Source organism: Erithacus rubecula (assembly GCF_903797595.1).
Source record: "Erithacus rubecula genome assembly, chromosome: 20".
NCBI classification, from domain to species: Eukaryota; Metazoa; Chordata; class Aves; order Passeriformes; family Muscicapidae; genus Erithacus; species Erithacus rubecula.
In genome coordinates, this window is record NC_136672.1 from 11,629,963 (window position 1) to 11,643,332 (window position 13,370).

General features: G+C 50.5%; 3 protein-coding genes across 8 annotated transcripts in view; 2 read left to right on the forward strand and 1 right to left on the reverse strand.

The window, feature by feature from the left end:
- Nucleotides 1-2,046, forward strand: part of ASPSCR1 (ASPSCR1 tether for SLC2A4, UBX domain containing) — a 28,804-nt gene extending 26,758 nt beyond the window's left edge. For both annotated transcript variants that reach the window (XM_079323295.1, XM_079323296.1), the window contains one exon: nt 854-2,046. In XM_079323295.1, coding sequence (XP_079179421.1) covers nt 854-867 — 14 coding nt within the window. In that variant the 3' untranslated portion in view covers nt 868-2,046. The remainder of the gene's footprint in view (nt 1-853) is intronic.
- Nucleotides 1-13,370, forward strand: part of LRRC45 (leucine rich repeat containing 45) — a 69,633-nt gene that overhangs the window by 52,229 nt on the left and 4,034 nt on the right. The window contains exons 1-13 of one of the 5 annotated variants that reach the window (XM_079323291.1): nt 5,992-6,043; nt 6,074-6,322; nt 7,730-7,791; nt 8,127-8,197; nt 8,512-8,690; nt 9,399-9,527; nt 9,931-10,079; nt 10,580-10,638; nt 10,753-10,830; nt 11,762-11,897; nt 12,193-12,270; nt 12,444-12,555; nt 12,727-12,797. In XM_079323291.1, the coding sequence (XP_079179417.1) occupies nt 6,097-6,322; nt 7,730-7,791; nt 8,127-8,197; nt 8,512-8,690; nt 9,399-9,527; nt 9,931-10,079; nt 10,580-10,638; nt 10,753-10,830; nt 11,762-11,897; nt 12,193-12,270; nt 12,444-12,555; nt 12,727-12,797 (1,350 nt within the window). In that variant the 5' untranslated portion in view covers nt 5,992-6,043; nt 6,074-6,096. Of the gene's footprint in view, nt 1-5,991; nt 6,044-6,073; nt 6,323-7,729; nt 7,792-8,126; nt 8,198-8,511; nt 8,691-9,398; nt 9,528-9,930; nt 10,080-10,579; nt 10,639-10,752; nt 10,831-11,761; nt 11,898-12,192; nt 12,271-12,443; nt 12,556-12,726; nt 12,798-13,370 lie in introns of those variants that run through there. The other 4 variants (XM_079323289.1, XM_079323292.1, XM_079323290.1 and 1 more) reach the window with 4 other exon arrangements.
- Nucleotides 4,454-5,881, reverse strand: CENPX (centromere protein X). The gene is made up of 5 exons (XM_079323300.1): nt 5,845-5,881; nt 5,709-5,760; nt 5,590-5,643; nt 4,806-4,894; nt 4,454-4,671 (listed from the first exon to the last, which is right to left on the reverse strand). Exons 1-5 carry the CDS (start codon nt 5,875-5,877, stop codon nt 4,657-4,659), a joined length of 243 nt encoding a protein of 80 aa, XP_079179426.1. The 5' UTR covers nt 5,878-5,881; the 3' UTR covers nt 4,454-4,656.

Below are 13,370 nucleotides of genomic sequence, written 5' to 3' on the forward strand. Positions count from 1 at the left end.
TTTTTTTTCTTGTTTTATCCTGATCACAAAACTGTGACCTTGTTTTTAATCCTGTAACAAATGGCTTATGTGTGTATTTTAGATGAGAATTCATACAGAATATAAAATAATTATAAAAATAATTCCTGAATTAAACAATTGGGAATATTCACTTTTTGATGCAGTGGCAAAGACGAGGGGGGGGAGAGGAAGAGGAAGAAAAGCAGGGGGAAAAAAAAGAGACATTCAGTCTGCTCCCTTCATGGCAGCAAAACTAGTAATTCTTATATGGAGTGACTTGGCTTATAATGCCAAATGTTAGCTTCATGGATGAGAGTTTTAGCATTTGTGGAAGTTTTTAGTAGCTTCTGGAAGACAGTGCAGGACTGTCAGTGCCAGCAGGCAGAGGGTTAGGTGTGAAGGCTGTGAGCAGTGGGTCAGTGCTCCCTGCTGTGCCTGGTCTGCTTTAGAGGGGTGCTGAGCTGCTGATGTAGTGGGAAACAGCATCTTCACTATTTCCCATTTACAGTATGTTTGAAGCATTGCACTTGAAACAGTTTTCTTCTCCAAGATTATCTGGATAAAGTACAAAATACCATCTTATGTATACCTGTGCAGGTTTGCCATTGAAGTTGTTATGAAAGGTTAATAATATGCTGTAAGCTGCGTGTTAAAACCATGAAGGATGAAGTTCCCTGCTCTGAAAGTTGTGATGTATTTACCATTCCATCTCCCCAAGTGCTCTCTTGTGGTCCCCAGTGCTGCCTGAGCACAGCAGTGGCCAGAACCCTCAGCCACTATACTGTGTTACTCAGAAATGAGTAAGTGATAATTACATGTTAAGTGTTTTAATGGTGTTGTGTTTATTTTGTAGGTGGAAAGAGATGAACCATCCTGGGCTGCTGGATCACTGAGCTGTGCCCTTTTCTCCACGAACTTACTAAGAATGTTTAAAATGTGTTGGTGGCCCGGAGAGATCTATTCTGTACGAACATTAGTTATAAAAAGAGAAACCATTTGCAGCTGGTGGAGGAGTGGAGGCCTTTTTTTGGTCTGTGACTACAGAAGCAAGGTTAGAGGTTAAATTTAAGGTTTCTTGCATGCAAATAATAACAATAGAGAATTAAGGGGAACATGATTCCTATATACTTTCTGCAAAGGACTTGGTTTCTATCCATATTTTTAAACTCAGATCCTCTCAGTTCCACCTTCAGAGATCACTTGAGTCTTGCTGCCTGAATTCTAGCAGCAAGATGCAATCCAGCTCAGCTTTACCTATAATTGTTCAGTGGTGCCTAGAGTGACTTTCCTCTTTGGGGTTATTGCTGCTGATAATTCTGGACATAAATGGCTGGAAAATGAATGAAGATAAGAAGCACTTAAGTTACTTTCAGATCAGTGAACTTTCCTGTGAAGCACTCAGACTGCTGCACTTGTGTTCAGTTGCCAGAATCTGGTTAACAAGGAGCACAGATGTCAGTCTGTGGAATGCCTGTTGAGTTTGTTTCTGCCCTAAGCTCTAGTTTTATTTTCACTGTGTATAATTACCATCAGTAAGTAGTTACAAGGAAAAAAAATATCCAGTTAAAGGGTCTCTTCAAATGGCAGTTGATTGGTGGCCTGAGTATTCCCAAAGCAGGGTAGCTGTGCTCTGCACTGCAGCTGGTGTACAGGGAAAAGGCACAGTCCAGATCTTTGTCTCCTGCAGATGGCTTGGGGGGATGAATGTTGGTTAGAATTGCCCTTACACTGGAGGTGAACTCTGTAGTGCCACGGCAGTCATGGTGCTGGGTTTTATTTGAAGTCTCAATGGATCAGTGATCTGTGGAGAGCTGGGATCCCATGGTATAGTAACACCATGTTTTCCATTTCCTTGTTTCCTCACGTGTGCATCTGCACAGTTTGTAGATGTGATAAAGCAGAGTGGCCACGGGGGCCCTTTTGGTCGGTGCCTTTGATAGCTTCTTGCCCTGGCACTTGGTGTGTGTGTCAGTTCACAGGAACCTCCTCTCTTTTCAATTGGCCTGTCATGCCTCATTCCCTTCCTCCCTTTTTTTAATTTTTTTTTTTTTTTTCCCCAACAAAGCAAAACTGAGCTTTGTACCATCTGACTGAACTTCAAAGTGGCTCGAAAGGGCACCCTGGGTTCCTGGCACTTGTCATTGTCTCCCTGCTTGGCCAACATTTCCCTTCAGGTCTAATTACTTCCAAATGCTCACAGATGCTTTGAAGAAACTTAGAGGAAGGAAGAGGCATGAAAGAAAGGTGGAAGAGGGAGACTCAAAGCAGAAGTGCAGAATGCTTCAGCAAAAATGTTGACTGATTTTTTTCTATGACTGCCAAACATGAACAGGGAATGTGTGCAGCCACTGGCAGTGGGAATGTGAGAGCACTGTGTACAGCTGCTCCACTAAATCCTCCCTCTGGGAAGAAGCACTTCTGCCACTTGATAGGCTGTAAAAGACATACCACAGCAAACCAAAAAGCCAGTAAAATAATGTTCAACCTTTGTTACTCTTTAGTTGATAAAGCGTGAGCTGAGCCCGCGCTGCCTGGGACTGTTGGTGTCAGGTTTGCTCGTGTCACACATCAGAGGGAGATGGCAGCTAGAGCTGCCTTGCTGACTTTGTACAGGATAACCTGTGGGGCAACCAGAGCCATTGCTCATGATAGGTGGTGAAATACTTGTGCTGTGTTCTTGGTTTCCAGGGTTAGAATATGCAGGAGCAGCGTGGTTGGGAGGAAATTGCAGTGTGCCTTCAGATGTGCTGGTCCTTGTTTTTTGAAGAGCACAGGTGACATCAAGTAGTACTGTCTGCTTAACTGATTTGCTTATCTGTTTTAATTATTTCAGCTTTTGTAAAGGGCTGGCACACCGTAACTATCTGCTACAAGTCCCTGACATGGGAAAACAACTTCAGGGACACAAGCAGCAGTGTCAGTATTCCTGGGGCAGTTTCATGGGTTAAGTGTAGGGGCTTTACATTGCTGACTGTATTCCCTCTGGCAGTTCTGCCTATGCTTGACCCTTGTGTAACTAAGCTGTGCATCAAACCCAGTTTAATCACAGTAATGAAAAATTGCTGCCTTCAATAGCTGGATGAGAGGCTTTATTCCCCTTTCCTATACAAGAGTCACTTTCAGCTGCTGCTGCTGCTGTTCAGTTGCAGCTTTACTGTGGACATCCACATCAGCAGTTCTCTGTGTGCCAGGGAAGGGAACTTGAGCCTTTTTAGGGCAGCAACTTCAGAACTGCTGTTTCAGTAGTAGGTGTCAAGAGTGGAGGCAGGAAATCTGGAAAAGGCAAAGAAGTAGGAGTGAATTCTTTAAGGGGAGCAGGACACCCCCAGATTAGAACAGTGGGCTCTTCACTGAGGTACTTGCTACAAGGATTCCTGCTTTGCTGAAGAACAGTACCTGCAGATACCTGATGAACTGGTTTTGTTTCAGTATCACTTCTGCTATAGTAGCTGAACTCATCATTGGGGTTTTAGGACATGCAAAGGTAGCATCACTTGCCTTTTTTTAACCATTGGTTGTGGGGCTGCAGGCTGAACTAGGTCAGTTCATTGTATGGGTTGTACTGAGAAGCTGCAGCACAGAGGGCAGGGGACTGCTTAAGCTTTACTATCAGAATGTGTAGTAAAAGTGCAGTTTTTGTGAGGTTTCCAAGTGGCTGGTGTCCTGATGGATGACCCTGGTAGCTCCCAGCTCAGAGTGCACAGCTGCTGCTGAGGAAAGGACTGCACCAGGGCTGATCCTGCAGCCAGCCATGCATTTCCCAGCAAAGCCATTTGGCTTGGGTGGGTCCTGCCCACATGTGTAAGGTTTCTTATTTCACAGTGGCCCCCCTGCTGCCAGAGGGGCCAGCCTGTCCCGTGATGTGGGATTCTCACACATGCTGTTTGTTATTTTGTCCTTTTTTCCTTTCGTCCTACAAAGATTTAGGGAAGAGGGTGGGTGAGGGGGAAACTCTGCAAGTCTTTGAAGCAACTTGACTTTTGATGATGAATTGCAGCCTACACAAGGAAGGGAGACTTGTTTCTAACTTACTGATGTTTCTTTGTGAGAACAAATTTATAGCAGAGGGGGAGCAGCCTCTGAGGAGAATATTGAATGGTAAAAAGGTTTCAAGCATTCTTTGATGTTACAGCCCTGGAGAAATACTAGAAGGCAGTGAGGGACAGACACTGTTTATTTATAAAATAAAGATCAGTTACCTGCTCTTGGCAAGAGCCTGTGACTAAGCTCCTGTTAATGACCTATTCATTAGAAAGGCCTGGAGCTGCACCTCGAGTTGCTGTTACAGCTGCCAGCTTGAAGGGATTTCCAACCATTAAGTCCTTCCATGCACCTCTGTGAAGCAGCACCTCTTTCTCATGTTAGCTGAGAGAGCAACAACGGTGTTGTGACATACAGGCTTCAGAGGAAAGCAGCAAGATGGAAACCACTTATGCACTCAGCTGAACAAAACAAGCCTGTGGCAGCCTCTTCTCAAAAATAGACTCTGACAGCATCACTGCTCTGGGCTGTCCTGTGCTTGGTAAAGGAGAGAGGAAACAGAAGCAAAAGGGCAGAGGAAGAAAAGGTTGAGACTGTTCATCCTAGAGTGTCTCTGAGGCTGAGATACGTCAGGTCAGGACTGTCTGCTGACAGGTGATGTGCTTCAGGAGGCTTCTAGAAATCCAGAAGCTGTAAGGAAAGAGCAGCAAGCAAGTCACAACAGAGGTTGGGTTCTCAAAACAGCCCCGAAAGGATGAGGATTAGGCTGTTCCAGCTCCTCTCCTCATCCTGCTCCCGAGCAGTTCAGGCCCACAGTTACATACCAGCTGTGGCAACACTTTCTCCAGCTGCTCCGTCTCCACGTTCCTCAGGTCCTCGGCCTGAGCCTGCCGAGCTGCCCGTGACGCCGCTTCTGCAGCAGAGGAAAGGGAAGGGCAATGAGAGGGGTCTGGGAGCCGGCACTGCTGCGGGGCGGGGGCTGGGGAGGAGCGAGGCGGCCCGGCTGGAACCGGCTGAGCCCGGCTGGAACCGGCTGGACACGGCTGAGCCCGGCTGGAACCGGCTGAGCCCGGCTTGCCCCGGCTGAGCCCGGCTTGCCCCGGCTGAGCCCGGTTGGAACCGGCTGAGCCCGGCTTGCCCCGGCTGAGCCCGGCTTGCCCCGGCTGAGCCCGGTTGGAACCGGCTGAGCCCGGCTTGCCCCGGCTGAGCCCGGCTTGCCCCGGCTGAGCCCGGCTGGAACCGGCTGAGCCCGGCTGGAACCGGCTGAGCCCGGCTTGCCCCGGCTGAGCCCGGTTGGAACCGGCTGAGCCCGGCTTGCCCCGGCTGAGCCCGGCTTGCCCCGGCTGAGCCCGGCTGGAACCGGCTGAGCCCGGCTGGAACCGGCTGAGCCCGGCTTGCCCCGGCTGAGCCCGGCTGGAACCGGCTGAGCCCGGCTTGCCCCGGCTGAGCCCGGCTGGAACCGGCTGAGCCCGGCTTGCCCCGGCTGAGCCCGGCTGGCCCCGGGCCGGCTCGGGGCTGCAGCGCCGCGGAGCCGGCGCAGGCCGGGAGTGCCGGGGGGCGGCCGGCCGCTCGGGAAGGGGTCGGAGCGGGGCGGCCCTGCGTGCTCACCTCGGACGAAGACCTTCAGGAACTCGGCCATCAGCAGCTGCGCGTCGGCGTTCACTGCAACGACAAGGGGTGAGGGGAGGCGGGGGCTCGGCCCGAGCCGCCCGCCGCCGCCGCGGTACCTCGGGTCCTCCCATCCCGGAAATGGAGGCGGAGAAGCCGATCCACGGTGTCCTGCGCGGAGAGAGGAACGGATGAGCGGGGCCGGGGTAGCGCCCGCCGTCGGGGCAGCCCCGCGCCCGCCCGCAGCAGCCGCACCTTCCTGAAGCCGCTGGCGCCGCGCTCCGCCATGGCGCGGCTCCGGGAACGCGCGTGTGGCCAGCAGCACTTCCGGGCACGACTACGCGCAACCGGGAGAGAGGGGTTCCGGGGGGAAACGCGCGCGGCCAGGGAGCGGTTCCGGGGGTGGACGCGAGTGGCCGTGGAGCAGTTCCGGCGGGAACGGGCGCGGCCGGGAGCAGTTCCGGAGGGGACGCGCGTGGCGGGGGCAGTTCCGGCGGGAGCGCCGCCATGGAGCGGCTCGGGCAGGAGTACGCGCGGCTGTGCGCGGCGGCGGGCGGCGCCCCGCAGGAGCCCGTGCTGCGGCGGCTGCGGGAGCCCGGGGCGGCGCGGGGCCGCCTGGACCTGGCGGCGCAGAGCCTGTCGCTGCACACGTGCAGCGCGCTGGGCCGGCTGCTGCCCGGTGATGCGCCCTTCGCCGCGCTGGCGCTCGGCGACTGCGGCTTGAGCGAGGAAGGTGTGGGGGGGGTTGCCCGGAGTGTGGGGGGGGTTGCCCGGAGTGTGGGGGGGGTTGTCCGGAGTGTGTGTGGGATGTCCCCGGTGTGTGGGATGTCCAAGGAGTGTGGGATGTCCCCTGTGTGTGGGATGTCCCCGGTGTGTGTGGGATGTCCCCGGTGTGTGGGATGTCCCCGGTGTGTGGGATGTCCCCATAGTGTGGGATGTCCCCGGTGTGTGTGGGATGTCCCCGGTGTGTGTGGGATGTCCCCTGTGTGTGGGATGTCCCCGGAGTGTGGGATGTCCAAGGAGTGTGGGATGTCCCCTGTGTGTGGGATGTCCCCGGTGTGTGGGATGTCCCCGGTGTGTGGGATGTCCCCGGAGTGTGGGATGTCCCCTGTGTGTGGGATGTCCCCGGAGTGTGGGATGTCCCCGGTGTGTGGGATGTCCCCTGTGTGTGGGATGTCCCCGGAGTGTGGGATGTCCCCATAGTGTGGGATGTCCCCGGTGTGTGGGATGTCCCCGGAGTGTGGGATGTCCCCGGTGTGTGGGATGTCCCCGGTGTGTGTGGGATGTCCCCGGTGTGTGTGGGATGTCCCCATAGTGTAGGATGTCCCCGGAGTGTGGGATGTCCCCTGTGTGTGGGATGTCCCCTGTGTGTGGGATGTCCCCGGTGTGTGTGGGATGTCCCCGGAGTGTGGGATGTCCCCGGAGTGTGGGATGTCCCCGGTGTGTGGGATGTCCCCATAGTGTGGGATGTCCCCGGTGTGTGGGATGTCCCCGGAGTGTGGGATGTCCCCATAGTGTGGGATGTCCCCGGTGTGTGGGATGTCCCCATAGTGTGGGATGTCCCCGGAGTGTGGGATGTCCCCGGAGTGTGGGATGTCCCCGGAGTGTGGGATGTCCCCGGTGTGTGGGATGTCCCCGGTGTGTGGGATGTCCCCATAGTGTGGGATGTCCCCTGTGTGTGGGATGTCCCCGGTGTGTGGGATGTCCCCGGTGTGTGGGATGTGCCGGAGCAGGGCTTGTCCTGCTCTCCCTCCGGCGGGCGCGGCGCTGGGGCTCGGCTCGTGTTTGGCCCGGCGCAGTTTCCCGGTCTGTGGCCGTGCGGGCGGTCGCGCTCCCCTCGGTTCTCTCCCCGGGCCAGGGCAGGGCTGCTTCTGTTGGCCGTGCACAGACGGGACAATCCGGCCGGTGAAAGTGGCCGGCAGTGAGGGGACCGCCGGGCGTGTCTAAGTGTGCACACCTTGGAACAGTGTCCTGTGCTGAAAGCTCAGGCTCACGCTTTCCAGCAGCAGTTTACCCAGTAATTTGTTTATCGCAGCCACATCTCCCGAGCTGGCTGTTTGACAGGATGATATCCTGCTGGTTTAGGCAGAGGGTTTCGCAGGTTAAATAAACTTTTTTTTTTTTTTTTTTTTCTACTCAGGTGTAAGACTTTTGTTGCATGGTCTTTGCTCCAACACCACAGTCAAATCTTTGGATCTGAAGGTGAGTGTGTTCAAACAGAATTAAGAGTGTTCTGTGGTCGAGAAAGAAAACAGAGCACAGGCTTAATCAGAAATAGAACTGGACAGTCCTGGTGCAGCATTGTTCAACAAGATGCATACTTCCATAAGGTTCTTGTTCTCAAGTGACTCATTCCTTGACTTATTCACACCGTGTCACAGTTTTCTGAAGTTACTTTGCAGATCATCTTTAATCCTTGTGAGGTTCTTTTATTCAGTTATTCTATTTTGATAGGAAGTTATTGCTATATACTTTTTGTCAGTTGCTTCTTGGGCAGATGAGGCAAGTGTAGGCTTCATGTGGGGCTTCTGTTTCAGGGGAATAACCTGCGAACCGTGGGAGCTCAGGCTTTGGGAAAACTTCTTATGCAGAACAAATCCATCAGGAGGTAAAAAATGTATCTACATCTCTGTGCTATTCCTGCTGGATGGAGCACAACGTTTGGAAAGGGTTGAGGGTGTTTTTCGTTGCGGTAGGAGGAACACCAAGGGGTGCAGTTTCTTGAGGGGTGGGAAAGGCAAAGGCATGAAAACTGGAGGTGCTCTTTTGGAGGATGCTGGGCCCTGGCAGCATCCTGCACTCTGAACCCCAGTCCATCCCAGAGCTGGGTGTTTGGCTGGGTATGCTGTGATCCATGTGTCCTTCCAGTTCATGCAGCTGTCCGTTTGCTCCATGAACACTAATCCTGTCTGATTTCCCTAGCTTAACCTTAGAATGGAACAGCCTCGGTATGTGGGAGGAGGGCTTCTCCTTTTTCTGCCAAGGACTGAGGGAAAACAACTTTCTTCAGCATCTGGATCTGCGCAATAACCAGATTAACCATCAAGGGGCTGGAGAGCTGGCCATGGCACTGGCACAAAACAGCAGCCTTCAGGAGCTGGGTGAGAGCTCTTTGCCCACATATGCATATGTGCATGCAAACACACCTGTATCTTCAGATTTCTTGCCGCAATTTCTTCCAACTGGTCGGTGTCATTTTCTGGTTCCTGTCAGTCTGGAGTGCTTTGCTGGCTTTGTGCAGGAGTAGGTCACAACCCCATGGCCTTTGGAGAATGAGAACTGAAATTGTTATCTCTGGAACCAAAGCTGCACATGAAGAACTGTGTTCTTGGAGCAGAACAGTCTTTAGTGGAGGAGGAAGTGTTTCCATTCTTTTTTGTGGTTGCTGTTGGCATGCCTCGTGATGGACTCTTGATACTTAATTCACACTTGCTTTGTCCTTATCTGGAATTTTGCTGGAATTTCCTTTAGGAAATGTTCCTTTTGTTGCCGATTCTTTCTCATCCACAGATTCTGTCTGTGGAAGGAAGGCTCATTAGAGCCACATGTGAGATGCAGACTTGTGTAGATTTTCAACTGTCATGGTTTCTTGCAGTTTACTAAAGATTTGTCCTTGCCTTTCCTGCTTTGTTGCTTTCTCTCCCTCTCAATCATCTTGAAGTGGCCACAGTATTCACCTGTGTTTGTGCTAGGACTGTCTGGGATTAGTTAACCATGTCTGTAGATATGTGAAGAGCATTTGTTGTCCTGAGCCCTGCATTTTTCAGCAGACAGGTGACTGCCATGGTGAAAGTTTGCTTTCTGTGTAGATTTGCGATGGAATAACATTGGGCTTCTGGGTGGCCGAGCTTTGCTGAACTGCTTGCACAGCAACAAGACTCTGAAGAGGCTGGAGCTGGCAGGGAACAATGTTCCTAGTGACATCCTGAAAGCTGTAGGTAAGTATGATGTGTGCACAGTAATGAATCACTTCAGTCCTTTCCCAGTTTAGCACCTGGGGGATATAGGGCACTTGCTTCTTCAGAAGAGCGTTAACCCTCTTTTCCTCCCTTTCTCAATAGCATTTCCATAGTGCCATGTGTCATCTCCTCTTGTCCTTTAGTGAGGGCTGGTCAAGTTGGAAGTGTCCCTCTCAGAGTGACAGAGTGGAACAGCTTTCCTGAAGCTGGGGTGTTGATTACCCCCCCCACTGCTCTCTCTGATCCCATCTCACCTTGTGATGGAAGGTGGGACTCTCTGCATGGGCCAGCCTGAGAAGGACAACTGTCCTGGTGCATCTGATAGCCAGGGTCATCCTGAGTGCTGTGTCTTCCAGCAGTGCTTGCTTTTCTGTTGCTTTAGAAACTTGTGCATATTCTCCTGCTCTCTCTGCATCAGAACAAGCCTTGGATCACAACCAAGACCGTGAGGCTATCCTGAGTGAGGCCCAGAATCAAGTGAACATCCTCAGCAAGGAGGTTTTGAGTCTGAAGAATGAGAAGAACAAGCAGGTCAGCAGATGTTGGCAGTTCAAAAGCAGTAACTGGAATCCTTTGCTTTCCCTCGAGGTGCCCACAGAATACTCAGTGACAGTATTATTGTGCATGTGCATTTTTTACGGGCAGGCACACAGCATGGTCTAGTACATTGAGTCTGTCTTCTGAGCTAGGTTGCCTAGAAATCCAGTGACAGTATGAATAGGGACACATATTCACTCTGGATTGTGGAGGAGTTTGTTATTGTGCTTTCGTTTCTTCTTTTGCAATTGGTTTGATATTTTCCAAGTGTGTAAACCCAGACATCTGTTTTTCCATCTGATGCCTCAGAATGCAGAGTCCCTCTAGCTGATGACTTTATTCAGATATGCTAATAAAGCAATCAAACTTCCAGTTTGCTTCCAGTAGAGTGGCTTGACATCTCTTCAGCTTCTGCTGGGAAGAGAAAGATGAGAAATGTGAAGGTTTGTAGCTGATGCAGTTCTTTTTCTCACTGAATTTTGCCTTGCTCACAGTTCATGGATTTTGTGGATACTGTAGACAAGCAGAAAGAAGAAAGAGCCAGGAGTGAGAAGTGAGTTACATTTTTAAATGTTTTCTGCTCTTTGATGGCAGAATTGAGCACTCTTTCTTTCTTGGCAGAAATTACCCACCTTTTTTTTTTCCTTTTTTTCCTTCCTGAATGCAGAGTGTCTGCAGCACGAGTCAGCCAGCTGCAGGAAGCTTTGGATGAGCAGTACTCCATTATGAATTCACTGAAAGCCAAGTATGGAGGAGGAAAACTGTCTTCCCACTGTGCTGTATAAGCAGTGCCGAGCAGAGCTTCTAAGAAGGGGGATAATCTTGTAGGGTAGATGGATTACTATTTTGATTAGTTCTGCAGTGACATTCAGAAATTACAGTCAGATCAAGCTTTTGGGTTTGCCACACTAGATATTTAGCCCACTTTTAAGTAAAACTACAGTGTACTGGTATAAGAGCAAGGAAATTACAGAAGGTGGGGAGAAAGAAAAATGATTGTGCAGATGAGATGGGAGCGTGTTCCTTGCATGGTGTGCAGCCTGGCAGGAGTCTCTAGCTGCTTTCCTCAGTACCTGACCGTGTTCTCTGGGAACCACTGCGGGTATGGAGGAGCCTGACTTGGGAACATGAGGAAGAGGTGCTCATAAGAAGTGTTTGGTTATGCAGAGCCATATGCACTTGGCTGGGTTTGACTTCAGGCACTGCTGAGCCTGCCTGCCTAGTTGAGTTCTGCCAGGAAAAGGCAGTGGTGTTACCATGCAGTGATGTGGACATGTCCCTCTTGGACACAGCAAGCAAATTGCTTCTGCTAGCCACGCTTAAAACCCTGTCTCTAATTTTAGACAACTTTGCAATTATATAAAATAGCCAGCTTTGTTCTGTGGGAGCAGGCAAGTCCTGGATAGGTTTGGGTGGGGAAAAGGGCTCCTGGAAGACAATGCAGGGCAAATGCAATGGGCAGCAGAGCACTGGGCCCTGAGAAGTCCCAGGTCACTGCAGATTCTCTGCCTACAGAGGTCAGTGGTGTCCTTTTCCCAGAAGCAAAAAATGCCTCATTTGGGTAGCCAAATTTCATCTACTGCAAGATGGACATTCGCAACTTGTACCAGCTGGCGTAGAGAGCTTGCTGCAGAATCTGTCTTGGAAAAGACTCCATGAAGTGCTTTTCTTTACAGGCTACAAATGACTGAAGCTGCCCTGGCTCTGTCTGAGCAGAAGGTGCATAGCTTGGGAGAGCTGCTGGATGCTGTGAAACAGGAGCAAAACTCTGTGGCTGAGTGCCACTTCAGGGAGCTCCAGCAACAAAAGCAGGTGAGCTGGATAAGTCCTGGTAATGTTTGAAAGTAGAGCTGTAGGTCATAACTGATTTATGTAGATTTAGGGGATGCTGGATGCAATAGAGAAGCATGATTTTTACCACTCCTGGGTTGATTAAAGCCACCATGACCAAAATTGTTGTAAATTAGATAGGTAGTTGCCAGGTGTGAAGGGAAGTCCCAGTGTTCACGGTGTAGGTTGGGTTTAGGTGGGTGTGATGTTGGTTGGCATAGGTTGGTAGTGCAGGAACTAGGGGCAGTCAGATTTTTGATTTTGACCCTGTTTGCAGGAAGGTGCTGATCGTGAAGGCAGGCTTTTGCATGACTTGTCTGCTGCCAGTGAGAAAAATCTGCTGCTGAGAAACCGGGTAGGAAACCGAGGCCAAGTCTGAGAAGTGGCAATTGAACATGTATAACATCTGCTCCATATATATGGTCTCTACTTTAATCCTTGGTTGGGTGTCCTTCATTGTCCCGTACAGCCTACTTTCTGTGCCAATAGGAAAAGAAAAACCTTTGTGGTGGTAATTTCCTTATGTAGGTGGATGAGTTGGAGAGGAAGTGCAAAGTTCAGCAGGATCAGCTGTTCCAGGTAAAACAAGACTTGACCAACACAACAGCAGAGCTGAAGCTGCGGGCTGTGGAGGCTGAAGGTGAGTGCAGGAGTAGAAACAGCTTGTGGACACCTGTGGTTGGGAGCATTGTTTCTGAGTCAACAGCATAGGCAGCAGAGGAGAAAAGGTCGGCAGAGAGTGGGAAAAAGTATGAATACAGCTGTGTGGCAGGAATATCAAAAGTGTGTTCTGCCTGCTTTTCAACTGCAGAACGTCTGGAAATGGAGAAGAGAAGATTTAAACAAAGCCTTGAAGACATGGAGTCCCTTCGGGTAAAAGAGGTAAGGATGAGGTTTCTGCAGCATCCTGATTAGTCTTTCTTTGGTCCTGACATACATAACCACTGGAGGCCATTGTTTACTGTCATGTCCCCTTAAAAAAGTTTAACAGTTAGTGGGCTCAGATTTATTGTGGGAATAATGGGTCATTTCTTCAAGCAAAGCCTGACTGAAGAGATCACAAGACTTTCTACCAGCTACTAATATTTTCTATATTTCAAGAGTATTATGGGCCAGCGTGGTATGTGATGTTACAAGAGAGGCTGGGAGGCTGGCCTTTGTGTTGGTCTGTGCACCTAGGTAATTATAAATAAGGAATATTTTCCTGCTTCTGAAATAGATACATTTAAATGTTTTAATTGCTTACACACAAGAAGTTCTTTAACGGGCTTCAGCATGCTAATTCCTTCTCTCTTATGGGGATTGTATCTAAGTGTGCACAGGCCAGCAGACTACAACCAATTCTCTTTGTAGTGTTTACTGAGGTTTGAAACCTCTCCAAAATAAAATTGTACTAACAGATTTCTGTGAAAATATTGAAGCCCTTTAAGAAAAGACACACGCCAGGAAGATTTT